Source organism: Panthera leo, chromosome A1 (assembly GCF_018350215.1).
Source record: "Panthera leo isolate Ple1 chromosome A1, P.leo_Ple1_pat1.1, whole genome shotgun sequence".
In the NCBI taxonomy this organism is placed as follows: domain Eukaryota; kingdom Metazoa; phylum Chordata; class Mammalia; order Carnivora; family Felidae; genus Panthera; species Panthera leo.
In genome coordinates, this window is record NC_056679.1 from 179,153,933 (window position 1) to 179,181,392 (window position 27,460).

At 36.5% G+C, this 27,460-nt stretch overlaps 1 protein-coding gene and 1 long non-coding RNA gene across 7 annotated transcripts; one reads left to right on the plus strand and one right to left on the minus strand.

The window, feature by feature from the left end:
* Positions 1 to 332: 332 nt before the first annotated feature.
* SPDL1 (spindle apparatus coiled-coil protein 1) lies at positions 333 to 20,617 on the minus strand. 6 transcript variants are annotated; one of them, XM_042947151.1, is made up of 11 exons: positions 15,619 to 15,798; positions 13,351 to 13,527; positions 10,874 to 11,068; positions 10,166 to 10,315; positions 9,968 to 10,066; positions 9,779 to 9,889; positions 7,197 to 7,337; positions 6,663 to 6,766; positions 5,827 to 6,014; positions 3,340 to 3,682; positions 333 to 732 (listed from the first exon to the last, which is right to left on the minus strand). In XM_042947151.1, the coding sequence occupies exons 1-11, from the start codon at positions 15,775 to 15,777 to the stop codon at positions 585 to 587; spliced, it is 1,815 nt and encodes a 604-aa protein (XP_042803085.1). In that variant the 5' UTR covers positions 15,778 to 15,798; the 3' UTR covers positions 333 to 584. The 6 variants fall into 6 exon arrangements, with proteins under 6 accessions (XP_042803085.1, XP_042803076.1, XP_042803067.1 ...); XM_042947142.1 differs by lacking the exon at positions 333 to 732 and adding an exon at positions 20,561 to 20,617 and having other exon boundaries at positions 3,008 to 3,682; positions 15,619 to 15,801; XM_042947133.1 differs by lacking the exon at positions 333 to 732 and adding an exon at positions 20,398 to 20,554 and having other exon boundaries at positions 3,008 to 3,682.
* Positions 20,618 to 20,721: 104 nt separating this feature from the next.
* On the plus strand, positions 20,722 to 26,361 carry LOC122224823. The gene is made up of 3 exons (XR_006204950.1): positions 20,722 to 21,007; positions 25,628 to 25,687; positions 26,270 to 26,361. It is a non-coding gene; the product is annotated as an uncharacterized LOC122224823 (long non-coding RNA).
* Positions 26,362 to 27,460: the final 1,099 nt, after the last annotated feature.

Genomic DNA, 27,460 nt, shown 5'->3' on the forward strand with positions numbered 1-27,460 from the left:
AAAAATAGGGGATCATTTATGGCAGTTTTAAGTTTCAAAATTATATTTTTCATATGCTTGAGACTTAAAATTTAAATCATGTACATGAATACAAAGATAAACATAGATGCTTTAAACACTGATAAAATCCAGTTACAATATAATATATATTTTTAAACTAAGTTTTCTATTTTTATAATATAGTGAAAAACTAAGTTCATTAAAAAGTACATAGGAAAATGTAATCGTTAATGATTTGTGTTCTTTCCAAATATGTGACTTAGAAGGTATGTGTTAATGACACTTAAAAAATCCATATACAATGCAACAAATAATTTATAATAACACTTTCCTTCAGTTATTAGTTTATTTACTGTCATTAATAGAAGTTCCATGAAGAGTCATCATTTAAGGAACTCTCCTGCTTAGAATCACAACCAAATTTTAAACATTTGGTCAGAGGAACATGAAAATGCCAGGTCTTGGCACAACAGGTAGAAAGAAATAACCTACAAGGTTGTATACTTCTGATAAAGACAATCTTAACAAAGCTCCAAATCAACCTTTCGGGCAAGTGGTACCTTACTCTCATTAAAGAAAAGTCCTTACTGCTGAGGGCACTGGGTCTCTGGAGTTGATTTGGAGGACACGTATACAATAGGATGTGATTTCTTACAAGTTTCCTTTTCCAATTTGCTTGCAGTTTCTTTCCTTTCTTTAACTTCTGTTTGAAGCCTTGATTCAGCAGCTAACCTACAGGCATTAAAGCATCCACTCTGAATTCAAATATGGTTAAGAAAAATTACAGAAGAAACAATCTTCTCATATAATGGGCCTCTAATGAGACATAATTGTTTGTATGTATACGAGGAAAAATTATAGGTGACTCCAATACCATTAAGAAAACTAAGTAACTGCCTCTCTAAAAGAGACTTTTTACGTCAACAGACTTAATATTTTAAATGTCCAAAGAAATATTTTTAACGCCGATAAAAGTCATGGCAAAGCCTAAATTTAAGAATTAAAATATAATGGGATGTCTACTATAAGCACACCTAACAAAAAAATTTAAATGCTAGAGCACAACTTTAATGTTAACATGACCTACAAAAGGAAAACACAAGATAAAAATAACATGGAATACTGAAGTGCATGAACACATGGCAATTTGTCTCATAAAAGAAACACAAAACTTAAATTGAATTTTAACTAGCAGAATAATCATTTATGAAAAAACAGTGAAGATATATTTTAAAAGGTTTATAAAGATTTAATAGCAAGATTATCAGTTAAATTTATAAAGCATGCAATAGTGAAGTCCCCAGTAAACCCATATTTACTATTGTAATATTATCATAGTATTGTGTGTCTAAGTTAATCATGCAACGAGCAAAAGGCTGGAAACATATTGAGTTAGCAGATGGACTCACACATACACAAAAACAAACGTTTTGTGGTATTTTATTTGTTTTTGTTTCAGTAGCCAGACAAAATTCCAACGTGCTACTTAATTTGAGTCAAACAAGTAGCTAAATACATTTGCTTAAGTAATTTTTATCAAGCAAAAAAGAGCAGAAAAAGAAATGAAGACAACACAGGTAGCAAGGTCTGCATTAATTCTGGAACTGCACCTCCAGAAATATACAATGGTCAAGCACACTTACACAATGAATCACATATATACAAACATAACCTACTGACTTCATTTCAAAACTACTTGGAACTCTGTGTGTGTGTGTGTGTGTGTGTGTGTGACTTATAATTTATTTGAAGTTACTTTTTCTTTGAGAATATTAGGCTTTTACCTTATGAGACTTATAATGTTACTATATAAAAATTCAAGGAATGGAGTAATAAATTATAGATGACCTGTGAACAATGCTGACCCCTGCAGTCAAAAATCCTCATATAACCTCTGACTTCCCCCAAACTTAACTACTGATAGCCTACTGTTGATTGGAAGCCTTACCCATAACATAAACAAGTGATTAACACATATTTTATATATGTATCAAATGCTGCATTCTTAAAGTAAATCTACAGAAATGAAAATGTTAAGAAAATCATAAGAAAAACACATTTACAATAATGTATGGTATATATATATATACATATATATATATATATATATATATATATATATATATATATATGAAAAAAAAAGTTCGCATGGAAGTGGACCTGCACAGTTCAAACCCATGTTGCTCAGGGGTCAACAGTCCTTCTCTTAATAATAATAGCTGCTCACATTGTTGAGGTGCTTTCACTGTACAGTACCTTCAGTAGCACTGAAGACTTACTAAAAAAATCAGGCAAAACATACAAAACAGCCCTTTTACAAAGGTGGGCTATGTCTTACTATCTTAACTCAAATACACACTAGTAAAATGTCTTATTCTGTACCTTCCCATCAAAGACTCATGTAGCCCTAGTAGCACCTTAAAGATCTCCTTTTAATAAGTAGACAATCCAACCTGTTTTCACATCAATGTGCTTAATTTTTAAAATGTCTAAAGATACTCATTTTAAATGCATCTATCATTCCATTGCATACAGACATCCTTCATCATCTTTTTATTACCTTCTCCATTCTCATTCCTTTTTTCCCTACTCTTGGTCCTGCTACACTTGCCCTGAGCTTGTATCTTATTCTATCCTAGCTTCAGTCACTGTTACCTACCTTTTCCTTTCACTCACTTTCTCTTACCTCCCAATCTCTATTATTTTAATTTGTTTTAAAGATAAGGCCCTTAAAATGTTAATTCCTATAGACACATGTCTGACACTTCCTCTTTGAGTCACAAACTCAAACATGTAGAAACTAGAGGCTTTGAAGTTTTGATATAAAAATGAAAATGAATTACCTTTGATATTTAAAAATGTCAAAATCAAAGCTGTTTCTTGTAGACTTAAGATAAACAATTTCAAAAGCCATAAAAAAATTTCACCTAACAGTTTCTAGAAGGCTGAAATTTCTTAGACTACTAGAAAGCCCTTTTAGGATGTAAGTTAATTTTTCTTTCATGGTCACTCTTGAACTAGGGGAAAAATAACCAACTATACATTTCTTGAAACCAACAAAACATTCAGAGATGTACTAGACTGTGGTATTTCTGTTTCTTGAAATAGCAAAGTGTAACTCTTGAAAATAATTCCCTTATTCAGGAGTCCTTTCCCTTTGTAATCATTTTAGTTTTTCTTAAAGTTTTAAAAAAGTTGAAGGTAGGCAGATGAAATTGGGGAATTATACTACATGCAATACTAAGAAAATAGATAAAGAAACAGATAGCACAGTTCATGCAGCGATAGAGAAGAGATGGAGAGGTCTGCTGGTTGCCCTGAGGAAAATAGGCCACTGACCTGGGAGAATTCGGGGTGTTTCCACTTCTTTCACTTAAGACTTCAGAGTCTGCTGAAACTCCTATAAGTTTTACACACTTCTTTTCCTTCCTTGGCTGAGTATCCACGGGCAGACTCTTATGAGGAGACAGAATGACTTCTGGTGTATTTACAGAAACTGTCTTTTCTATCTGCAAGTTGTTATTTTCTGAGTTGCTGGGACAGCACTGTGCCTCCTCTTTCTGAGGTGGTAATCTACAAACTTCTTCCTCTACTGCACTTTTGGCACACACACTGTGAGGGGTGGTTATATCCACAGGCAGGACCTCACGCCTCTTTTTGGCCACAGGCACTTCAATTTTCTCTGAGGATAAAAACATTAAAAGTATATTCAGTCAATAAGTCAAAACAAAGACACCATAAACATAAAAAGATAGAACTAGTTATATTGGTTTTTCCTTTCCTTTTCTTCATTCTTTTAAAACCCACTTATCTCTTTATTGAAATATATTGTTTCTGTCTTTTATCCTTTCTTTTTCATAGACTTCACTAACTATATCTTTTAAAGGTTATCTGGCTATAAATTTTCCTTGGGAACTCAAAAGATTTGGCTCTCAGAAGTAACACTTATATGTTCTCTTCTGATATTGTGATAAAAGTTACACAGGGCTTTATAAGACTTCAGCATGGAGGTGAGGAAGGATGCAGTGGCTAAGAGTCAAGGAATCCAGATACAAATCCTCATAGTAGTACTCTGTAGCTGGGTGACCTGGAGGAAGTACTTAACCTCTTGAACTTTATTTTCTTTGTCTGTAAAATGGGGATTAAAAACACTTACTCCACTCAATATTGTGTGTTGTAATGACTACATGCAAAGAACAAGTCAAATTCTCTATGGCAATTTGTGCTTATTAGCCCCACCCACAAAGTATGTTCAAAATCTGAGTACTTCTACTGTGGATACCTCCCAAGTTCAAACCATAGTACATCTCACTGCAGACTACAGCAATAGCCTTCTACCCCCACTGCCTAACATAGCATCATTCCACCCCCTTTGCAGGCCTACTTACAGTCACTAAATTAATTGTTTTATCTTTTCCCTATCCTCTTACCAATGTGTTTTTCATTTTCAAAATCAAAATTGTTAGTGAAGGTGGGAGAAACCATGGGTGGACATGGGGTTGGTGTCCCTGCTCTATCTACACTGTTCTTTTTATATCATTATCTTCCCTTTCTCTTGCATCAGCTAGATTCTCCCTGAATCAACTAGATTCATGACACTTTCCTCTGTTTGCAGTGTTCAGTTCAGCAGACCTTTGAAATTCATAATGTGTAATTTTTAAGTAGGAAAGCCTATTAGAATCAGCAAAGAGAAAAAGGATGAGAAGAGCAGCCTTTTTAAACTATAAAAAAGCTTACTATTACTGACAACCTCCCCATTACTATTGAGAATGACATGAGTCATGAACAATAATGACAGTCTTAGGTATGTGAACAGCATAGGAGCAAAAACTGGCTGAAAATCTATAACCTAAAACATGTAACAACACTTTTTTTTTTGCTTTAAGAACCATCACGTTATTAGGCTTTGTTTTATTTTTAGCCTCTTATTTTTTAATTTACAAACAGACAGTAAAACTACTCTTTTTTAGTATGTGAGATGCAAAGCCTATATATTAAGGCTATTTTCTACCTCAGTGATCAGACTTGCTAGTTGTCCTCTAATATCTGTCCCACTAGTCTTCCTCAATAATAGATCCCCCAAGAATATACTCAATAATATTGTAATAACTTTGCATGGTGACTTATCATGGGGGGGTATCATTTTATTATGTATAAATATTGAATCATTATGATATACCCTGAAACTAATAAAATATTATATGTCTATTACACTTAGAAAAAAAAAAAAAAATCCCAAGATGTAGTTGGGAATATGACCCCTGAGAATCAAGATTGCCTTTCTCAGCTTTTCTTGTAGGGGAGTCATGTGACTCAATTCTACTCAAGGATTATACTGATGAACAATGCAAATGAAGCCTAGATCCTGACACTCTGACCAGTTCTGGAATGTCTCTTCCAGACTTTTGTAAGGGGAAGAATTAATACCTATCTTTTTTAAGTCTCCATTTTTAGGTTTTCTATAAATGGTATTAACTAATAAAGAGCCCAAGCATCAGTTGCCTCAACAAAATCAAACTCTTTGGTATTATGTAAGGTGTCCACAATCTTGAATGGAAAAATCTCTAAGGTTTTCAAACCTTATCAAGGCTCTAATATACAGATATCCAACAGAATACCTATCATATTCATACATACCCAGTATCCAGTTCTCTTAGAATTTTCCTACATCTTTTGTAGGAGTAAATCTGTTTTATTAGATACAGATACATAACCATAAATTAGTTTGTAATGGGATTTGCATAAAGCTGTAGTAAGAAAAAAACTTGATATGATTTCTCAGGGTGTCTCATAATTTAAAAGACAACATAAATGAGACATGCATACCTTCAGGTTCATACTTCAGTTTTAACTCATCTAATTTAGCTCTCAGTTTCATATTTTCACTTTGGGAGAGCTGGAGGCATCTTTCATTTGCAAAAAGTTTTCTTTCAATATCCAAAGCCCGTTGGCTCTCAAATAATGCTTTCATTCGCTGGATGGACAATTCACCTTTAGTGCTTTCATTTTCTTTGCTATATAAATACAAAAAGGAGAATCAAGGAATATTAAAATAACACACAATATACATACATGTTTTATACACACACACACACACACACACACACACACACACACACACAAGGTATATTGTTACTGCAAGATCTTTTACTATATACTTGAACTCTTAGACAAAAATACATTATACATTTTTGGGGGGTTTTAGATAAGAAAGAAACAATAAACAAAATAAGCTTTAACAATAGCATTTTCAAACAAAAAAAAGTCATGCATTCTTCAAAGGAAATGGACAAAGGGGCAAAATATTATTTCCGCAGTAATGCACGTACAAATAACTTTCAAGTTTTAAATTAGGTGATATTAATCTTGAAAAATTTAGAGTATAAGTACATTTTCTGTATTAAAGTTCTTTTCACTTACCAGTCTAAAAAACTAAACCCAAAGAAATCAAAATCTTTAATTACTCATTGAAAATATTTTTTCTTCAATAACCAGCACTAATTATATCTTCAATATATCTCATCTGCCACCAATATATTTTTGTTGCTTTTCTTTTCCGGAATTTCTTTTGGCAATGTGAAAACAAAAATTTGTAGTCACTAATACTACTTATTATAAGCAAGTCAAGAGTGTGTCCATCTTTCTAACCACCCAACACTTACTTTAAGTTGTCAAGCTTTATCTGAAGTAAATCTGTATAGTAAGTGTTATCTTCTGGAGTGTCAGAGTTGACGGACTGCCTAGATTCCGTACTTTCATATAAACTCTAAAGAAAACAACAATTCTTATTACTCAAAATGAATAGCATATTAGGTTAATACAGTTGTCCTTCGAATAACACAGGTTTGAGTGGTATAGGTCCACTCATATGTGAATTTTTCACAGTAGAGTACTGTAAATGTTATTTTTTCTTCCTTATAATTTAATAACACTTTATTTTCTCCAACTTACTTTATTGTAAGAATATGGTGTATTATACATATAACATACTAAACATGTGTCAATCAACTGTTTATGTCATCAGTAAGGCTTCCAATAAACAGTAAGCTACTAATACAGTTTTGGGGGAGTCAAAAATTATGCAGAGTTTTGACAGCACAGGGGTGGGCATCCCTAACCCCTGTGTTACTCAAGGGTCAACTGATGTAAGATATTCAAACCAAATCTGGCTGCACTATTGAAGGGGTTACACATACCTTAAATTTCTCCAGGTTTCTGATTTCACCTAAGAGGTGTTTAATTTCACCGTTCTTCTGCTCCAACATGGCAAGCAGCCGCTCCTGTTGCTCAAATTCAGTTTGAGATCCTTTCATTTGTAGCAATGTCGCAATTTGTAACTGGGGAAAAAAAAAAATTACAATTCCACCCCCACCCCCCACAGATCTGAGTTGGGGAGAGGAAAATTCTAACAATAACATTTTTGGTATAATGCATATTTTGTACTATATTACCCCCTGAACTCAGTTTGGAAACAAAACTAGCTATGTCTAATTTAATAATCTAATAATTTGAAAATATTTATATCAATAAGTTTAGTTATAGATATAACTCTGAGTACTTATCTGAATACTTAGGAGTAATATCTGATAATAATTATTTGTACTTCTGTGAAACATAAAATTGAAATGAATGGCTATGATCCAGAAGCATCACTTAACCAGTAAATAAACCTGCTCAAATGCTATAATGTTATACTTTATTCATCACATCCACTGTCATTAAGGGTCTGCTGGGGTTTTTCTAAAATTTTGATTAACCTCAATAGTATTAAGTGGGAGAAATTATGAAGCTACTTATATTTATAAAGGTGAGATTCACAAATGAAAAGGATAGAAAGCAAAGGTAAAAGTCATCTAAGGACACTGAGGGAATCTTCAATACAAATATAAAGAAATTTATTTAAGAGCAGAACCTAATTATGACTCCACCTAAACCTGGAGTTGCATACCAGCTGAAAGGAAATTAACTAGAATCTAAAATTACCATTCCTTTCTGCCTTCAGAAAATTTTGAAGTTCTAAAAAGTATCAGTTAGTTTAAATATAGTTTGAGGAAAGCAAACAATGATATTACGTTGCAGTTATGGTCACAAAGGCAGAAAGATGACTTCTAACATTTTTAAGGACCCATATGTTGTTCCACTTCAGACTAGAGTCTAGACACATTTAGCCTAAGAAGATTCAGAATGCTACTTGTTGTCCCAATATCATGGGAACACTGGGAGGTTAATAGTAACCCAACAAATATTGAAAGAAAACAAAAAGCAAATGTGAGAAAATTTACAAAAAGTGTCATTCCTGATTGGGGAGAGCCTCAGTAAACCAGGCAGCACAATCAAAATCCTTAAAAACCACAGATCTTTATTAAGTCAGTACTTCCTTCTACGCCAAGCACCATGTAAGCATTTTACTATACTTTTATTTAATTCCAGGACAATTTAAGAGGCAGGTTCTATCATATCTACTTCATAGATGAGGTGACTGATGTCCTGAAAAGTAAAAATACTTGTCTAAGGTCACATAGCTAACAATGGACAGAACTAGGATTCAATCCCAAGTTCATCTAACACCAAAGTTTAATTATGACTTTTCATATTTCTTTGTAAATCTCACCATCCTAAATAAAAGGCAGGAAGCCCTTCGAGACTTCCAGTTACCAGTTAAGCAAAACAGTTTAAGGATCAGGATTCTAAAAGCTGGGTACAATACTACAATCTTTATAACTTCCACATGTTTTTCTGTTACTGCCTGTTTGACTAAAATGACCAAAAACTCCTTAAATCAAAACATGCCTGACTTCAGGAACTGCAAGAAAAGGAAATCTAAATCCCACTCTTCAATAAGCCTTTGCAGGAGAACTGAAGAATGGTGAGAGAGCTAGCTTCCATTGAAGTAGGAACCTTAGGGCTGTGCTAAGAGATGCCAGGACAACAGCAGGAAATAAAAACTTTTCAAGTTCTTTTCCCTACTACACAAACATTTATACATTTCTGGCAAAGTTATTGAGCAACCATTAAAAAAAAAAAAAATCAATGGATGCTAACTGTATTACTACTAAATATTTACTAAGGAATTAATTTTTTAAATAAAATACAATAGATCTTTTAGTCAATTTTAAAATGTAGATTTTTGGGGGTGCCTGGGTGGCTCAGTTGGTAGAGCGTCCAACTTCGGCTCAGGTCATGATCTCACGGTTCGTGAGTTCTAGCCCCGCATTGGGCTCTGTGCTGACAGCTCAGAGCCTAGAGCCTGCTTTGGATTCTCCTCTCTCTGCCCCTCCCCACATGTGCTCCGTTTCTCTGTTTCTCAAAAATAAATAAATGTAAAAAAAAAAAAAAAAAAAAAAATTTCAATTAAAAAAAATAAAAAAATAAATATTTTTTTCTAAAATCATGCAGTTCTAGGGGTGCCTGCGTGGCCCAGTCAGTTGAGTGTCCGACTTCAGCTCAGGTCATGATCTCACAGTTCGTGAGTTCGAGCCCCGCATCGGCCTCTGTGCTGACAGCTCAGAGCCTGGAGCCTGCTTCAGATTCTGTGTCTCCCTCTCTCTCTGCCCCTTCCCTGCTCATGCTCTGTCTCTCTCTGTCTCAAAAATAAATAAACATTAAAAAAGAATTTAAAAAATAAATAAATAAATAAATAAAATAAAATAAAATCATGCAGTTCTAGAAATAACTAAGTACATTCTTTGAATGAAAAGATGCTTTCTTTGATATATTTGTACATGTAATATGGATACAAAATAGGTTTAATAAGCCTCCAATGATGATAACTCGATACCTTCATTCTCTGCATCTGTTCTCTATTAAATGCATTTTGCTTCTTTAGTGACTGATACTTGACTTTCATACTGATGAACTGACGTTCCATTGCTGCCCTTCGATCTTCCACCTAGAAAATATTAACATGTGTAATTATTCTTGTATTAAGTGAAATGCCAATTTAATCAATGGAGTATTTGTTAAGTACCTCTGCAAACAAAGAGTTCCCTTTACTACTGGGGTCCAAGGCTTGCTGGAGGGCCTGGTCTAACTGCACCTGAAGATCTTGATTTGCTACACGAGCTTTCTAAATTTAAAAGAAAACAATTTAGCTGATAGGGGTTAAGTTAGCAAGGAAACAACTTATTATAAATTGGAAAAAATAATGTTACCGTAATCACAGTACCTCTAAGGCATTATAGTAAGAAACTGCTTCTTTCTCTCGCTCCTCTTTTTCTTCTTTAAGACGGTCTACCTGGCGCATTAAATTAGTACTAAGAAGTTCTAGTTGTTCTTGTCTATACTGTAATTCATTCACTTCTTCTTTGAGGGTAGTCTATTCAACAGGAATTGAAAAAGAGGAAATTCTCCTCAATAAATCTTTCATTTAGCAGCTGCTCAGTTTATCAGCCGTGGTTCAAAACTAAAACTAAAGAACTAGTCAAAGGTTGTAAGGTGCATCATAAAATAATAAAATTATATTTTTCAGCAGGGAACAAAATGAAAAGGTATCTTTCTCTCCTATGAAGTTAAGACTTTAATTTTTAATTAACCTCAGCCTACAATAAAAAAAACCCTACATTCATATGCATATCAATTTCCATGAAACCAACATTTATATAGGGTTTTTAGACACAAACTAGGATCAGTTAATGACTCTAAATTCTTCCAGAGGTTTCATTAATCGGAAGGTAGTCTGCTTTACATAATCACATAATTTAAAGCTTTACTATGCATGAAGTAATCCACCTAAAAACTCTCTAAAATATTTTTTAATTAGTTACATCAAAATTAAGCCAAAAAGTATTTCAGCCTTAAAATTATAACAAAAACATGTAACAAAAATATGCAAGAAAAAAAAAAACTCTAAGAACATACATGCCATAAATATTACCTTCATACTTTCCATTTCAGTCAGCTCAATTTGAAGAGCCAGCATCTCTGAAGACATACTTTCGTGTACACGCTCAGACATTATTCTCATTTCCTCTGATTTACATGAAAGGAGTTCCTTCTGATGATCTACTTTGTGCTTCAGCTGCTTTTCACTAAGCCTAGCTTCGTCTAATTCTGCTTTTAGTTTTTCTAACTAAAGTAAAAAAAAAAAAAATTGAAATCTTAAAAAATCAAAAGGTAATTGAAGGTCATCAGAATATATAGTTGCAGTACAAATTATTCTGGTAACTGCAGTATAACTATTTTGGAAGACAGTCAAGCTGAACAAAACAAATTACATTTTCATATAGTTCTAAATCTTGGAAAACTGAAAATATATAGTTTAAAGGGAACAAACTTATAGCAGAAGGATGAATTTTTAAGGTAAAGCCTAGATTTAGCCTATTTCATTCCTCCTATGTAAAACTGGTAAATGATTGTATCAACCATTCCTGGGTTACTGTGAGCCTCTCAACTGAGATCAGGTGGGTAAAACATATAACACAATGCCTAGTATTCACTACACGATTTCTGTTACCAACAAAAAACTTTTGCTTGATGTCCAGGGTTACAATTATCATCTATATTGAATTATCTTCAATTGGGTATCAACTTTCTTAGATTATATCCTGATATTTTCTATTTAAAATATAAGAGCCTTTTGACTTACTTTCCCTTTCCTATTTTCATAATGTGAAAAAAAAAGAAAATAGCTGAATGATCTATGTTGGAGTGACTGACTGACCCAAATTTACTACATGATGAGACGATTAGGGTTTCCTATTTGGCCAAGGCTAGGCATCTTTTATAATAGTGATATGCTCTGTCTTACAAACATACAAATAGTCCATATTAGTAATCAAAGTAAGTCTGGACTTGGCCACTTTGGCTACTGTGTGAAGAGTGAATGTTATGAATAGCAACGATGGAGGCAGGCTACCTGGATAGAAGGTTACAATAGTAGTCTGGGGGAGAGATGATGGTGATCTGGACTAGAATGGTAACAGCACACATGGATGTTTTATAGATCAGGTTCTTAGAACTTGTTGATGGATTATATGTGAGAAAGAAGTGAAAAATTTCAGATAAAATGTGAAAATTTTGGCACAAGTGACTTGAGAACATCCATTAAGACTGAAAATATTTTTTGACTAATTTAGTCTTTGCTCCACCAAAAAGCCGTCTCTTATATAGGTGGCTTTGCCTCAGACTCTGAGTATTTCCTACATTACTCTTTTATTCTTTTTTGTTTACATAATGAAAGCCACTGCTAAAATGAAAATAATGTGGCGAGGAGAGGGGGAAGAAGAATGCATCATTATCAGCCATTGGTGTCTCAACTTAGATTAGTTTCAGACAAGGTGGATTACTGTTTACCTGAATGAATGTAAGATGATTCTAACTATTACCATGAAAGCATATTTTGATAGTCATGTTTTTCTGACAACATTTTAGGAAAAAATATAACCAGCTCAAATATATAATTTCAATGACACCATTACTTAAAATAATAAAACATAAAAAGAGAGTCAAAGAAATTAATTAACAGTATAGGTGGTACAGATACATAGAAATCTTGAAGGATGATACACGTAACAATGAAAATTAGAAAACAGGCTTCTGAGAAAATAGGCAAAAAGTCAGGAGAGGTTTTGTAGAGAGGGGTCTGGGAAGTAGGGACTCTATACAAAGAGGAGCCATGATAAAGGTCTGGATTCCTTAGAAGTAACCTGAAGGCACTGGATAGTTGGGGGTACCAGAAAAGAATGGACAACTTGTATTTATGCATGAAATGAAGCCAGTATAACATGTCATTAGACTAAGAACAGCAACATGGACTTTAGAATCAGACAGCTTCAGTTCAAATCTCGACTGATTTCTGTGGTTTTGTCCAATTTACTCACTCTGTTTAAACATTGATTTTCTCATCTGTTAAATGGAGACAATCATGGTATCCTCCTTAAGGAGTTGTTGTAGGAGGCAGATCATATGTTATCAGTTAACCTTCAATAAACAAACTAGAAAGTATCAATTCTAATGTATGTTATTTTACAATAAATAAACTACCGGTTTCTTCTGTAGAATTACAAAGTATATCACTAGTTGCAGTGAAAACTAGGAACCCAGTCTTTCTAAAAGGGGACTGCCATACTATGCACTTTAAAAAAGGTCATGGTGGTTAGTAAACTAAAACTCCATTCAAATACCCAGTTAATAAAATTAAATAACTGTATTCAATTAGTACAATGTTATTAATACAAGTCCCTCAGGTAAACTTGTTTCTCAGTGTTCCCACTCCCAACATTATGATGGAACCCTTGATCTCAGCTATTATGAATAGACAATATCAAGAAAATTATCATCACCTAACATTTACAGATTGGTAATTCCATAAGCATGAAATATTTTTGTTTTGACATACATAGAAATCCAAACCTTAGTTTTTAGTTCATTCACTTCCTGTCCGTGGCTTCTGCTTAGTTGTTCTTTTAATTGCTCCAGATGTGTTTTCTGTTGTTGTTTAACAGCTTCACATTCAGAGCTCAAACTTTCTAACATTCGACTCTTAAGCTCAACTTCTCTCTGAAGAGTATATTTTTCTTGTTCATAATTCTGAAAACAGATTCAATTATAATCCAATTACGTAAAACTAACTTAAAGCCATCATATATAAGCACTTCTCACCTTGAACTGTTTCATTCCTACTTCACCTATTTGCTGCTTTCTACCTAACCAGCACATGTTAGATATGGAGTAACTTTGTAGCTAATCAGTCCTAAGAAAACCCAGAGGCTTTCAACCCATGCTACTCATGTGGTAATTGCTTCTATTCCCTGTTAAGGAAAAAAAAGGTGTTCATGGAATGTCAACATGTCAAGTAATCTCTGCTAGGGAAAACAAAAACAAAAATAAAAACAAAACAAAACATTTTATAGCACTTCAGCTTTCCTAGTGAGAATTACTTGGTTTCATAATGATATGCTCTACTTATGACTCTGAAAATAAAATAGTGGACTAGGTAAAAAATGAAATACTAAATTAGACCTTTCAGAATGTAGTCATCTGAGAAATGTTCACAAGTGACTTCTCAAATGAATACAGTGCAGAGATAAAAGGAGGATTTAAGAGGGCTTTTGCTTCTGACAGGGAAGTTTAAAGATTAAAAAAAGCATTAGTTCAAACTCCTTCAATAAGCTGTTAAAAATAAGAGAAAATTAAGAGAAAAATAAGCAAGCTATTTTTACTTGCTGTACTTAAATATTGAGATCAAAGTTTAACCATATTACTGAGCACTTACTACATAAAACGGAAAACAGATTAATTCATTCTTTCAATAAATGTGTGCCAGACACTACAGATACAGCAGTGAACAAGACAAACAAAATTCCTTCTCTCATGGAGCTTATAATCTGATTTAATTAGCTGGATCAGTGAATGATGGCAACTTTACAAAACAGTCAGGGAAGGTCTCTCAAGCTGAGGTAACATTAAACAGAAATGTAAAGGTTGAGGACTCAATCCAAGGGTTGGGACAGGGAATGAGCAATGCAGATGAAGGCAACAGCTCATGTAAAGCCTGTAAGGCAGGATTAGTATAGCTAAGAACAAGGAAAAATAGTTAAAGATGAGGTCAAAAGTAGTTAAAGATGAGTAAAGTAGTTGCCATGAGTCAGATCACATACAAATCTGCAAACCCCGGTAAGGAGTTTAGATTTTGTTGTAAATATAATCGGAAGTCATAGGTGGGCACGTGTGTGTGTTTAATGTTTATTTTTGAGAGAGAGTGCACACAGGAGCAGGGGCAGAGATAGAGGGAGAGAGAGAATCCCAAACAGGCTCCATGACACACTGTCAGTGCAGAGCCCAACGCAGGACTTGATCACTTGATCCCACAAACCATGAGATCATGACCTGAGCCGAAATCAAGAGTCAGATGCTCAACCAACTGAGCCACCCAGGTGCCCCCATAGGAGTGATTTTAGCAGGGCTGTAACATGATCTTTTGTTTCTCTTTCAATGGCCAGTTGGCTGCTGTGTGAAGAATGAATGGTATGAAAGGCAATGAGGGAAGCAGGCAACCTGGTTAAAAGGCTACAGTAGTCTAGGGGACAGATGATGGTGGTCTGGATCAGAATGGTCAGTAACATAGATGGATGGTCAAGTTCTTAGATCTTCCTAATGGATTAAACATGAGAAATAAAGGACACAAAGATATTGAATAAAACTCCTAGAAATTTGGCTTAAATTATTTACGTTTACTAAGTAAGCTAAATTGCAAGAGAATGTTTTGTTAGCAGGCAGAGAATCAATGATTCTGTTTGTTACATTTGAGATGCCTATTAGTAGGCAATGGAATATACAAATCTAGACTTTAAGGGTAAAGTAAGGACCTGGTATAGTGTCATAGGACATTTAGGTATTATCTAAAGCTATGAAACAAGTGAGGTCACCAAGGAAGACTGCAGACAAAATAAAATCTAAAATCCAGTATGAGAACAATAACTTTCCAAATTCAGAACACACAGGGTCAGAAAGAATATTAGGAATTCATTTACTTCAGTTCCTTTTATTAGAGATGGGGGTGAGTAGGAACTAGAACTAAAATCTTCAAAAAGGAATCAAACTAATATTAATAATTTCTAGACAATACAAATCTTCAATAACTAAGCACACCCTTATAAACAGAGGAGTCCAGGGTCCTACCTCAGTCATGGTCATCATTTCATTACGACATTTATCCAACTGATTCTGCAACTCATTTTGGCTCTCTACTAGTTGTAAACCATATTGTGCAGCTTTTAGTCGCTCTTCTTCAACCTCTTTGAGCTTGCATCGAAGATCTGCAATGATATCTGCCTCCATGACTTTTTTTTTGCTTCTGGTCTACTGTAAACAGAGGAAGTGTAAGTACTTAAGCTTAAACAAAATACTCCATACAATAACAATAATAAAAAAAAATAGATATATCTTTTCCCCTAATACTACTGACATACAGAAAAACATAGCATCAAAGATATTATTCCTGACTTTTAAATGGTCAAATTCACTTGTTCTAAAAGAAAGGTCTGTTAATTCCATTACCTGATTTGAGACCAAATCAAAGAGGAAAACAAAAACAAAACCTGAACACACTTGTTTCTAAGAAATGCAGGGAACTGTTCAGTTGTGTGCTAAGCTTCTTAAATACTAAGGTTGGATGGGTCTCATACATCACTAAACAGGTAATCAAGTTAAGAGAACAATGAAAGAAATCAAGAAACTTTATAGTAACATGACTGCTAACTTAAAATGTAAGAAGGCAGCTTTGAATAAGGTTTGTAAGGCAAAGACTCTCAGGCCCACAATTTTTTGAAACAGTGTTAACTTCTTGAACACATTAAATATGCTTTATTGACAACAGGCTCCTAGTATTTTCCTAGTTATTCATAAGAAGACATGCAAAACAGAATCATGTTCAGAGTAACTAAAGAACATTTCTCATTCTAGATTTCTAATCAATGACTGAAACATTGTATATAGAAACATTCCACTGTAACTGGACCTTACTCATGATCCTTTCCAAATTGGTCCCAGTCTCTCAGACCAGATTTAAACTCAGCTTTGCATTCAAAGAGCAACAGGATTTTAATAAGGTGTTTCCCCACTCTCCAGTCAATGTAGTCATTCATTCACCAAATATTTTTTTTTAATGTTTTATTTTTGAGAGAGAGACAGAGACAGAGTATGAGCAGGGGAGGGGCACAGAGAGAGGGAGACACAGAATCCAAATCGGGCTCCAAGCTCTGAGCTGTCAGCACAGAGCCCAACATGGAGCTTGAACTCACAAACCGTGAGATTATGACCTGAGCCGAGGTTGAACACTTAACCAACTGAGCCACTGAGGCGCCCCCAACAATATTTCTTAAAGCCTGTGTGCTGAGCTCCATTCTGGGCATTTCAGATCCATCAGCATCCAAATGGACCAAAAGAAAAAGCACTCTTCTTTCATGAAACTTAACTTCCAGTGGGAGGAGATAAGCAAAAGTAGTATAATAATTAAATGCATTAAAGTGGAAATAAAATTAAAAAAAGAACAGGATAAGGGAACTTAGAAGAGGTAGGAGTATTGTAAGTAGGATGAAATCTAAAATAAGCATTGGGGGAAAAGCCCTCAAGGGACTTAGGAGCAAAGCCTTGCAGAAGGTAAGAGAATTAGCCATGTACCTTTTCCCAGAAAGATAAAGGAATAGAGGTAGAAGGGTAGCATTAAAGTGGAAGGAAACCCAAGGAATGAACAAGAATGAATTTAGATCAGAGGAGAGAATAGGCTAATTGGGCTATTGTGAGGACTTTGGCTTCTACTATGGGTGAAATTGAGATTCATTACAAAGTCTGGAGTAGAGATCTGATACATTTAAAAGGATCATTTTGGCTGCTATGTTGAATAGTTTGGAGGGGAGCAAGTGAAAGACCAAGTGAGATGATTGCTCACATGAGAGTGGTTATATAAGGAGTACGGAGAAATGGTCAAATTCTGCATGAAGCTTGGACATAAACCCAACATGATTTTCTAACAATTAAATGTCGGGTATATAAAAAAGAGAAAAGTCAAAAATATCTCCAAGGCTGGCCTGAGCAACAAGTAGAGCAGATTTGCCATCAGTTGAAGCCACAAAAATTGTGAGCAAAAATTGTTTAAAAAAAAAAAAAAAATCGGGGGCTTGGGGTGTCTGGGTGGTGCAGCTGGTTAAGCGTCATGATCTCACGGTTTGTGAGTTCGAGCCTTTCATCGGGCTCTGTGTGACAGAGCCTGCTTAGGAGTGTCTCTCTCTCTCTCTCCCTCCCTCTCTCAAAATAAATAAACTTAAAAAAAAAATCAGGGGCTTATGTTTTGGACATCATATATGTCAAGTAACCAGTTGGCTATACTAGTAGAAGGATCTGGGCTGGTAATATACACCTAGGAGTTATTAACATAAATCCTTGAGCCTTGGTATCTCCAGAGTACAAGCATAATTAAAAAGAAGAGGACCAAGGTTTGAGGCATTAAGAGGTGGAAAGAAGAAGTAAAGTGTACTTAGGCATGACCAATGAGGTAGGAGGAAAACCAAGAGCATGTGTTATCCTGGAAGCCAACTGAAATGGGTGGAGAGAATGGTGGGAAAATAGGAAAACAAGTAGTTTTGCTGCAAAGGAGACTACTAGATAAACAGGGCAGTAGCTGAAAGGGGAATAGGTTTGTCTTTTAAAAAAAAAAAAAAAATTAAGAAAAAATAACAGCATGTGTATACGTCATGGGATAGATTCAGGAGAAAAGAAAAACTGATGCTAGAGAGGTCATGGCAAACTGCTAAAGAGATGAAAAGACAATGAGGTCTAATGTACAGGGACTGATTTCAGAAAGGAGCATGAATATTTCATCTAAAGTAAGGGAAAGCAAAGTATATGGGTACAGACATTGATAAGTAGGTAGATTAGTGGTGGAAGTCTGCATAAGTGCTCTTCTAACTGCTCCAATTTATCAGTGAATCAGGAAGCAAGGTCATTAAGAATGAAGATGAAATGGGAGACATATGATTTTAGAAGACAGAGGGAAATAAAAGGTATCCTACATTATCCAGGGCTGGCAGTTACAGCTCTAAAATAGAAGACCTTTCCATGGGTGCCTGGATGGCTCAGTCGGTTGAGTGTCTGATTCTTGATTTCAGCTCAGGTCATGGTCTCATGCTTCATGGGTTCGACAGCTCCATGTGCTGTCAGCTTGGGACCTGCTTGGGATTCTCAACCCCCCATACCCTTCCCCTGCTCACTTGCAGACACTCCCTCTCTCTCTCACACAAAATAAACAAACTTTAAAAATAAAAGACCTTTCCAAAGCCTGGCGATGGGGCTAGGCACTAATTATTGCATTGTTAGTAATAACATATACTCTGTGAGGATCTACTATTTGCCAGGCAGAGTGCTTCAAATGAATTATCTCATTTAACGGACCTAAGTTAAATATTATAATCGACATTTACAAAAAAAAAAGGGGGGGGGGAACTAGCCCCAAGACATCCTGGCCAACAATGTCAAGGAAGCCAAAAAACTAGCTCTCATTCATTCAAAGACTTGCTAGAATTCTTACTGTGTGTCAGATACTATGCTATTACTGAGGACACAATGATGACCCCAAAACTAGACAATATCCCTGCCTTCTTGAATGTAACAGTCTGTTAGTGGAAAGGCATTAAATCAAATAAATGAACTGTAAAGATTTATAAGTGTGGTAAGTGCAAGAGGGAGAGATGTATCAGGCTGTAACATGGAGGTGCTGTCCTCAATTGGGAAGTGGGGTGGGGACAGAGCAGGGTTAAGTATGGGCAAGAAAGATTTCGCTGAGGAAGTAACTTTCCGGCAAAGGTCTGATGGATGAATAAGAGTTAACCTATAAATCTGCAAAGAGGTAGCCAGGGTTGAATAACTACAGCTAACAGGTGCCAGACATCGTACTTGGTGCTTTGCATATGGTATCTAATTCTCTCAACAACTCCGTGAAGTATAAGGTATTTCCCCCATTCACACATGTGCAAACGGAGGCACAGAAAGGCTTAGTAACTTGGCCGGGGTAATCAGTAAGTGGCTGAGATGGGAACGAGGGTCCAGCTCCGAAGCCTGGTGCTCCTAACCACATTTTAACCTCTCAGAAACATAACAAAGCATTCAGGAGGCAGGGAGCTCAGGGATTCGGGCTGCCTTAGCTCTTATTCCACTTCCACAACTCACTGGCAGCATGAACTTGGACAGTTTAAGGTCTTCTTTGCTCACCCATAAAGTAAAGACAGCAATATCGACCTAACAGGGCTTTTGAGAATATTACACCAGCTAAGGGATGAAAAGCAATTACAACCTGACACGCAGCTGTCTGCGGCTGCGCTGTCCAACGGAAATAGAATGCGAGCTACATCTGCGATTTTTAATTTTCTAGGAGCCAGGTTAAAAAAAGTAAATACGGTGAAATTCATGTTAGTAATATTTTATTCAGCCCAATACATCCAAAAACACTATCATTTCAACATGTAATCTTTATAAAAATTATCAACGGGCCATTCCTCCTTTTGTGTAGTCTTCGAAATTCAGCCTGCATCTTCCATTTTACAGCACTTCTCAATTCAGACTGCCACTAGTGGCTAGCGGCTACCGTACTGGACCGAGCGGACCCGGTGTTTGTTATCACCCGGAGGCCCAGGCGAGCGACCCCGTCTTCCGTACAGAGGCAGAACACCCGGAGGTGGCCACCCGGCCCAACGGAAGATTGAGACCGGCTCGGAACCTGGTTGAGAAGAACTCCGGGTTCCGCTGAAGAAGTTGTTCCTGCTAAAGGCCTCCGCCGTGACCCGGACCCCAAGTTTCCCTAGGCCCTGCTTTCCCCCACTCCCCAGAGAGCACTCCCCTTTGCCGCTCCCACAGCTCCTCTCCACACGCACCTCCCTCCAGGACCCTTGCCCCTACCTCTCTCCTCACCCTTTTCCCCCGCTGCTGCAGCCAGCCGCTCGAGACGAGGGCTCACGGCGCCCAGGTTCGCGATGGCAACCCCACTTCACGACCAGAGTCGTCTACACATTCATTCAGCTAGTTCTCAGGTAAGCGCCAGGGCTTTTTGAATGCTGTTCCCGCGAGAACTCACAGGTATCGCGAGATGTTCCCCTCAAGCCGCGCGTTAAGGAAAAACTGGCAGGAACCTCCAATTGAGCGCCCCGCTCCGCCTACTGCGACTGCGCACATGCACGTGGCCAGACTGGGGCTTTGCGCAGGCGCAGACGTAGTTCTTTAGCTGATCGGCTTTACTTAGAGTTGTTCTTCTGCGTGTCTTCCGGCGTCCACTTTGAATTGCCATATTGTTTGTTTATTCGCCATTACCTTCGGGAGAGACAGTGTCACTAAAAGGCGAGACAGTGGGAAAATCTGTGGTGTGCAGAAGCCTCCTGCTTCCTACCGCAGACTGGCCGGCTTGCGCTCCGAGGGCCATGCCCTCACTTATCTCCCCAGGGTTCCAGGAGTCTGAATCAGTGTGACAGTGCCTAAACTCATCAAAGGACAGAAGCACAGTTACTGTTATAGAACAGGATGACAGGTATCATTATAATGGCATTGACATTTGTCAGTACAGTGTTAAATTCTATGCGGATTATATCAGTTAAGTCCACAAACAGCCTTAGGAAGTAGGTAGTACCCTCTCTTTTCTGTAAAGAAAACAGCCCCAAGAAGAAAGGTATATTGGTCAAATGGAAGAGCTAGAATTTGAACTAATGCAGTCTGCTGCTAGAGGCCAAGCTCTTGCGTACGTGTTTAAATAACGAATTTATGTTTTGTAAGCGTGATGTCTATTCATAATTCAAAAATTTAAGCAATCAGAACTAACAATAGCCAGAATATACTGAGCAATTCTGAGTCCTAGTAATTGTTCTAAAGGTCATGTGCTTTGAGATCATCTTTCTTGCCTACTTGAGCCCTTGGCCATAGCTCCTCTCTTTTTCATCATCAGTGTTTTTCTTCCTTGGTGGATCTTAGCAGCAAATAAGCATGCTGTAAGGACTTACATCTCAAAAAATAATTCTAATCTTCCTTGACTCCAGCCAGCTATTTGCTTCCCTTGATCACAAAATTCCTGGGAAAAAAATTGATATTGACTATCTTCATTATCTTACCTTTTATTCTTACATTTTTTTCCCACTTAAGGTTTGGGTCCCCACAAGTCCAGTAAAAATGGCTGTTCTCAATGTCACCAGTGAGTTCTGTCTTTCAAAATTTATTACTTAGTCCTCATTTCTCTTGTATTATGGCAGAGGTGATCAGTCTTATTGAGTCTGGCTTTAGGTCTTAGGGTGCTACACCCTCCTTGCTTTCCTCTTTTCAGTTTCTTTTGTGGACTTCTAGTTCTTTTTTTAAATTTATTTATTTAAATTCAAGTTAGTTAACATACAGTGTAGTCTTGGCTTCAGGAGTAGAGCTCAGTGATTCATTCATCTCTTACATGTGACACCCAGTGTTCATTCCAAAAGGTGCCCTCCTTAATGCCCATCACCCATTTAACCCATACCCCCCACTCACCTCCCCTCCAGCAGCCCTCAGGTTGTTCTCTGTATTTACGAGTCTTTTATGGTTTGCCTCCCTCTCTTGTTTTTATGTTATTTTTCCTTCCCTTCCCCTATGTTATGTTATGTTTCTCAAATTCCACACATGAGTGAAATCATAAGCTATTTATCTTTCTCTGACTTACCTCGCTTAGCAGCATACCCTCTAGTTCCATTCATGTTGTTGCACTTGGCAAGATTTCATTGTTTTTGATTGCTGAATAGTATTCCATTATATATACATACATATATATGTATATATATGTATGTATGTGTGTATATATATATATATATATATATGTACGTATACACACACACACACACACACACACACACACACACACACACATCTTCTTTATCCATCCATCATTTGATGGGCTTTTGGGCTCTATCTGTAATTTGGCTATTGTTGCTAACGCTGCTGTAAACATTGGGGTGCATGTGCCCCCTTTGAATCAGCATTTTTGTATCCTGTGGACCTCTAGTTCTAACTGAGTGAGGCCAGACAATGAAGGGTTGACATAGGTTTGAAGACTGGCAACAACTGATACCTTCCAGTTGCCTAGCAGATGCACTTTGGGTCTGAATGAGCCAGGTGCTTGTTCATTTGTCATCACTCCCGTGTTCTTGAGTAAATGAAATTCCATTTTCCCTATCATTTAACAAAGATTTCTCAACCCAACTCCATAAGTAAGACAACATTCTAGCCTAGGTCAACCATGATCTGAACTTCATTTTTTTTTTTTTGTTACATGAGAAGGTAGACCTACATTTCACTAATGTTTATTCCAAATCTAGGTTTTAATATTTTAAACTATTAACTGAGTGGCCACAATGTGTTAAGCATAGTGGAAGGAATTCAGAGATGTGATAATCCCTACCTCTGTCTGAAAGATGTTCAGAATACAGTAGGGGACTAAAAAATAAAACATAAATAACTGCAGGGCTATATATTAATGCCATGTGAATAGTACATACCTTACACTAAAAGAGTTGTGTGAAGGGAGAGGTCAATTTTGTGTGGGTGCTCCTTTAATGTGTCACAGTGCAGGTGACGCTTGAGCAGGGCCATTAAGGATGGCTGAGCTAAGGGGAAGTGCATTAAAGTTAGCTATTTCATAATTATGGTCATTCCTTAGGAACAGTCTGGATAAGTTGTTACCACTACCACCATTGGACACTAGATGTCACAATTGAAATAATTCTAGATGGTCCCTGCTTGTTTGGAAAACTTGATTAAGATTCATAGTTCCAAATACAGATGCACATACCCAGATGAGGTCCACAGACCATGCACTAAATGCCATGGGTCAGAAAAAAAAAGCATATTATCTGTCATTTTCAGTTTACATAATGTGAGATGAGATTTTGCTTCCTCACACAGGTTTTGGATTCACCAAGCATAGGCAGGGAATTTAAATGATGGGAAAGAACAACCCTCCTTCCCAATACAATTTTTAATATTATAGCTGTTCAAAACTAGAAGAGACTGCTATTGTGAACTGGCCATCATTCCTTCACTATGACTGTTCCAGTGGAAATAAGAGGATTGTTTACCAGAAATGGTGTTGAAAGAGTGTTGCATCGTACTGAAAGCTGTGTGTATTTTGACATGAACTAACTGAATGACTAAATTTGCTTTTGGTATTATAGGGGAATAGTCTTTGTCCTCAAGGAATTTAGAACTTAGTGAAAGAGGCATTTACCAAAATGAACTCTTACTGAGAGTATGGTTTAGACTTTCTTATTCATTTATATTATTAAGTAAAGTTCTCAGCTAGTTTGGAGCACTAGACAAACAAGAACAATACCAAGGCTCTATGACACAGTTTGCAAATAGAAACTGGATAATTTACAAAGCTCCATAATTCATAGGATGGGCCAAGAAACGAAGTTTTAGAAGTTACATTCAAGGTTGTGGTGATTGAAACCCAGAGAATGGCTGAGATCAAGAAAAAGTCTAAGAGAGAGAAGAGAGGGCTGTGTGTAGGACTTTGGTGATTGTCTTAATCCACAGAACAGGAGAAGAGTAAGATACTATAGCAGCAACAACAAACAACAACAAAAGAACCATTTTAAAAGTGACCAGGAAATTTAACCGTCACAGTTATTGCGTTAATTAGTTATCTACATGAATGACTGTACCAGGCAGGTGGATTTGACTCTTTAATAGTAATAATAATGATAGTGGCAGTCTTCCTTGGCTCTGCTATGTGTATCCAGCTTCAATTTTTGATAAGCTCTATTGCTATACGCCTTTTCCTCCTCAACAGATGCAGTCCTCACTTGGAGCAAAGGTGCATCATCCTGCCATTGTTGACATTTATTGGTTAGCTTCCCAGAACCAATTCCATACTCTTTTTCTTGTCTGAAGCATTCCAATTATTCTTTAATAATTCATCTTTCTCTCCATTTTCAACCATGTGGGTTGTTTAAAATTGATACTACCCTTCAGTTGTAAGGTAGCCCATCACTTTGGTTATAGTAATTTGTTCAAAGATGGGCATGCAACTGAATCCAAGTCAGTGAAACAGAATGGAATATCCACTGAGACTTCTGGAAAATGGATTTTGTTAACCCACTTTGTACCTAAACTTTGTAGCCCAGAGCTGCCAGCTGCTATCCTAGTTCTATGAAGCTTAAGTCTGTTAGGAATAAACTCAGAAGCAGAGCTAATAATTAGAGAAGTTGAAAAAGAGTCCAGGTAATTCTGTTTGTGCCTTACATCAAGCTAGAGATATCCATGAACTATTTAGTCTTTGCTCAAGTGTCTTAATTTTTGTTTTCTGCTACTTGTAACATGAAGGGTTTTAACCAATACACTCAATAATACTTAAGTCTGAGCTTGAGTGAAGTAATTAACTTGTCATGTTCCCACTTTACATTTAGGATGCTATGAGGCCAAAACTGGAAGTTGCTAACATCCAGAGATAGGATCTAAGATGGCTTCTCTGAGAAAAATGCATTGGTTGAAGGAAGACTTATCCTAAATGAAGGGGCCTAGTGTATAGTGCAGTAAAATAAGGACCCAAAATAGTTTGTATGTAATCCCCTTCTTGGCACCACTTCATGTTACCATTATGCCTCTGTTAAGCTAACTTCAGGTGATTTTAGCACCCAAGACAGTTAGAATTAAGACTGAAGTGTCATATCAGCTATAGTTTTTACTTGCCCAGAATAGTTCCCAGTCTAGTTAAAGATATATACGTAAATTAAAAATACCAGTTTTAATTTTTGCACCTATTCACAAGACTGTAGTTGCTATTTATCATATCCTATCTTTCAGTGCCCATTACATATTTCTTTTATTTTCTGTCAGCATCCCAACTAGTTGAGGCTCTTTATCCAGTATAGTGACCCAAATCTGCACCGCAAAATAGAACATATTCACTAGTTATGATTTATATTAATTACTGTTCTCTTGGCCCTAATTTATTTGGTCTGATTCAGAGTGAGACAGGATAAAACTTAGGGTCTTGTTCTTTGAGAGCTTGAAACTGTCACACTGCTTTTCTGTGTGTGTGTGTGTGTGTGTGTGTGCATGCACACATAAATTTGGTGGAAAGAAGTGGAGATTGTCTTGATGTTGTAACACTTAGTTTCATATATTTTATTCCTAGAAAAAAACAACTTGGGAGTGTACGCAGGAAAAGGAGAAATGGATGAGTCGGCGTCCCCAAGTAAGCAGCTGAGTACACCTGTTCAATAATCCTTGCCCATGAACTACCTCCTGCGTGTTGCCACTAGGTGACAGTCTTTACAAATATTTTATCTGAAAGAGCGTCTTTCTGCTACAAAAATTAGATTCTGTTGGGAGAGATGGTTACCTTGCTAGTTTCGCTAGAAAATTAAGCAAACACATGTATTTGTTATGAAACTATATTCTTAAGTTATGTGAGGTCATAGTTATTCTTCATCTGGAACACTCTTCTCCTATTATTTAGTTTATTCTATTCTGCAGACTGAAATTTTTCCCCTAAAATTCATATGTTGAAGCCCCAACCTCCACTGTGACTGTATTTGGAGATAGGCTTTCGGAGGTAATTGTAGTTGGATAATGTCAAGAGCGTGGAACCCTAATCTGATAAGGTTAGTGTCCTTATAACAAGAGAAAGAGAAAGATCATGGAGATCTTTCTCTCTCTTTCTCTCTCTCTCTCTCTCTCTCTTTCTCTCTCTCTGTTTCTCTCTCTCTCTCTCTCTCTCTCTCTCTCTCTCTCTCTCTCTCTCTCTCTGTCTCTCTCTCTCCCCCATGTCCCACAGAAGAAAGGCCATGAAAGAAGGTGGCATCTACAAATCAGGAAGAGAGCCCTCACCAAGGAATGGGCCAGCACCTTGATCTTAGACTTCTCAGCCTTCAGAACTGTGAGAAATAAATTCTCTGTTGTTTAAGTATGTTGTTATTGTAGACTGGCACAGACTGTCCACAGCTGTAGAGACCCTATGACTCATGGTTCAGAATACAGTACATGTTCTAGAGTCAACATCTGGGTTCATTTGGAGGCTGTGTTTCTCCGTAGCAGTGTTACCTTTAACAAACTTCTTAGCCTTTCTAAGACTCAGTTTCTTCAAGTACAAAATGAAATAATCAAAGGAGCTAATTCAATAGGTCATTGTGTAGTTTAATACTTTTTAAACATTTAGCATGATGTCAGTAATGTCAGCTATTATTAAGAGCATTGTCTTAGCCAAGATGTCACTCCCTCTGGGACAGAAAAGAGTTCCCCTTTTCTGAGTCCTTATCCTAGAGCATGTCTTTTATGTACAGTTTTATAGCACCCTGCGCTTATCCTTTTGGAACACTTACAATAGTTTACAGTAATTTGTGTCATTTATGTCTGCCTGCCTCACTAAACTGTAAGCTATTTGAGGCTAGAAAGGCCTTTATATGTTTTACTCACTGTGGTTTCTCTTGGCAAGGGTCATAGTGCATGGGAGAGCTAGGTGCTAAAGTCAAGTTTCCTTAATGAATGAAAAATGAAATTCATTAATTTAAATGAGGACTCTGTAAATGGAGAGAACTAAGTAACTTGTATTCTTAATTCTGAATCAAATATGCAGAAAATGTATTAACTGTGAAACAAATTAAATGTCTCAGAGATGGTATGCCAAATGTGTAGTTTAGGATATTTGATAACCTTTGAAATTTTAATCACTTCGTTCACTTATGATAATATGTGTCCCTCACTTGAATCAGTTTTTATTCATTGAGAATTTACATATTGATGTAATTTCTTTAATTCAGGCATTTTAAATTATACTCAGGAACTGGTGTAAAAAATAACCCTATGGGAGGGCCTGTAAAGCAAAGCATTTTTGGCCAAAGGAAATGTTCACTTTTATGTAAATGCAGACTTGTATTAAATTATTTTAAAGGAAGATCCACCCTTGATTAACTTAAAGTTTTAAAACTCACGTTTTCCTGATACTTTATCATGTCATGGACAGGTTTAT

Bases quoted from the DNA above. Each gene is read 5' to 3' on its own strand.
- SPDL1 (XM_042947142.1), bottom strand. From the start codon at position 15,777: ATGGAGGCAGATATCATTGCAGATCTTCGATGCAAGCTCAAAGAGGTT. The intron at 13,528-15,618 runs GTAGGACCCTGG...ATCTGTTTTCAG, and splicing joins AAATGATGACCATGACTGAG to AATTATGAACAAGAAAAATA. The intron at 7,338-9,778 runs GTATCGAGTTAT...TTTTTTCCCCAG, and splicing joins AACAGATGCAGAGAATGAAG to TTACAAATTGCGACATTGCT.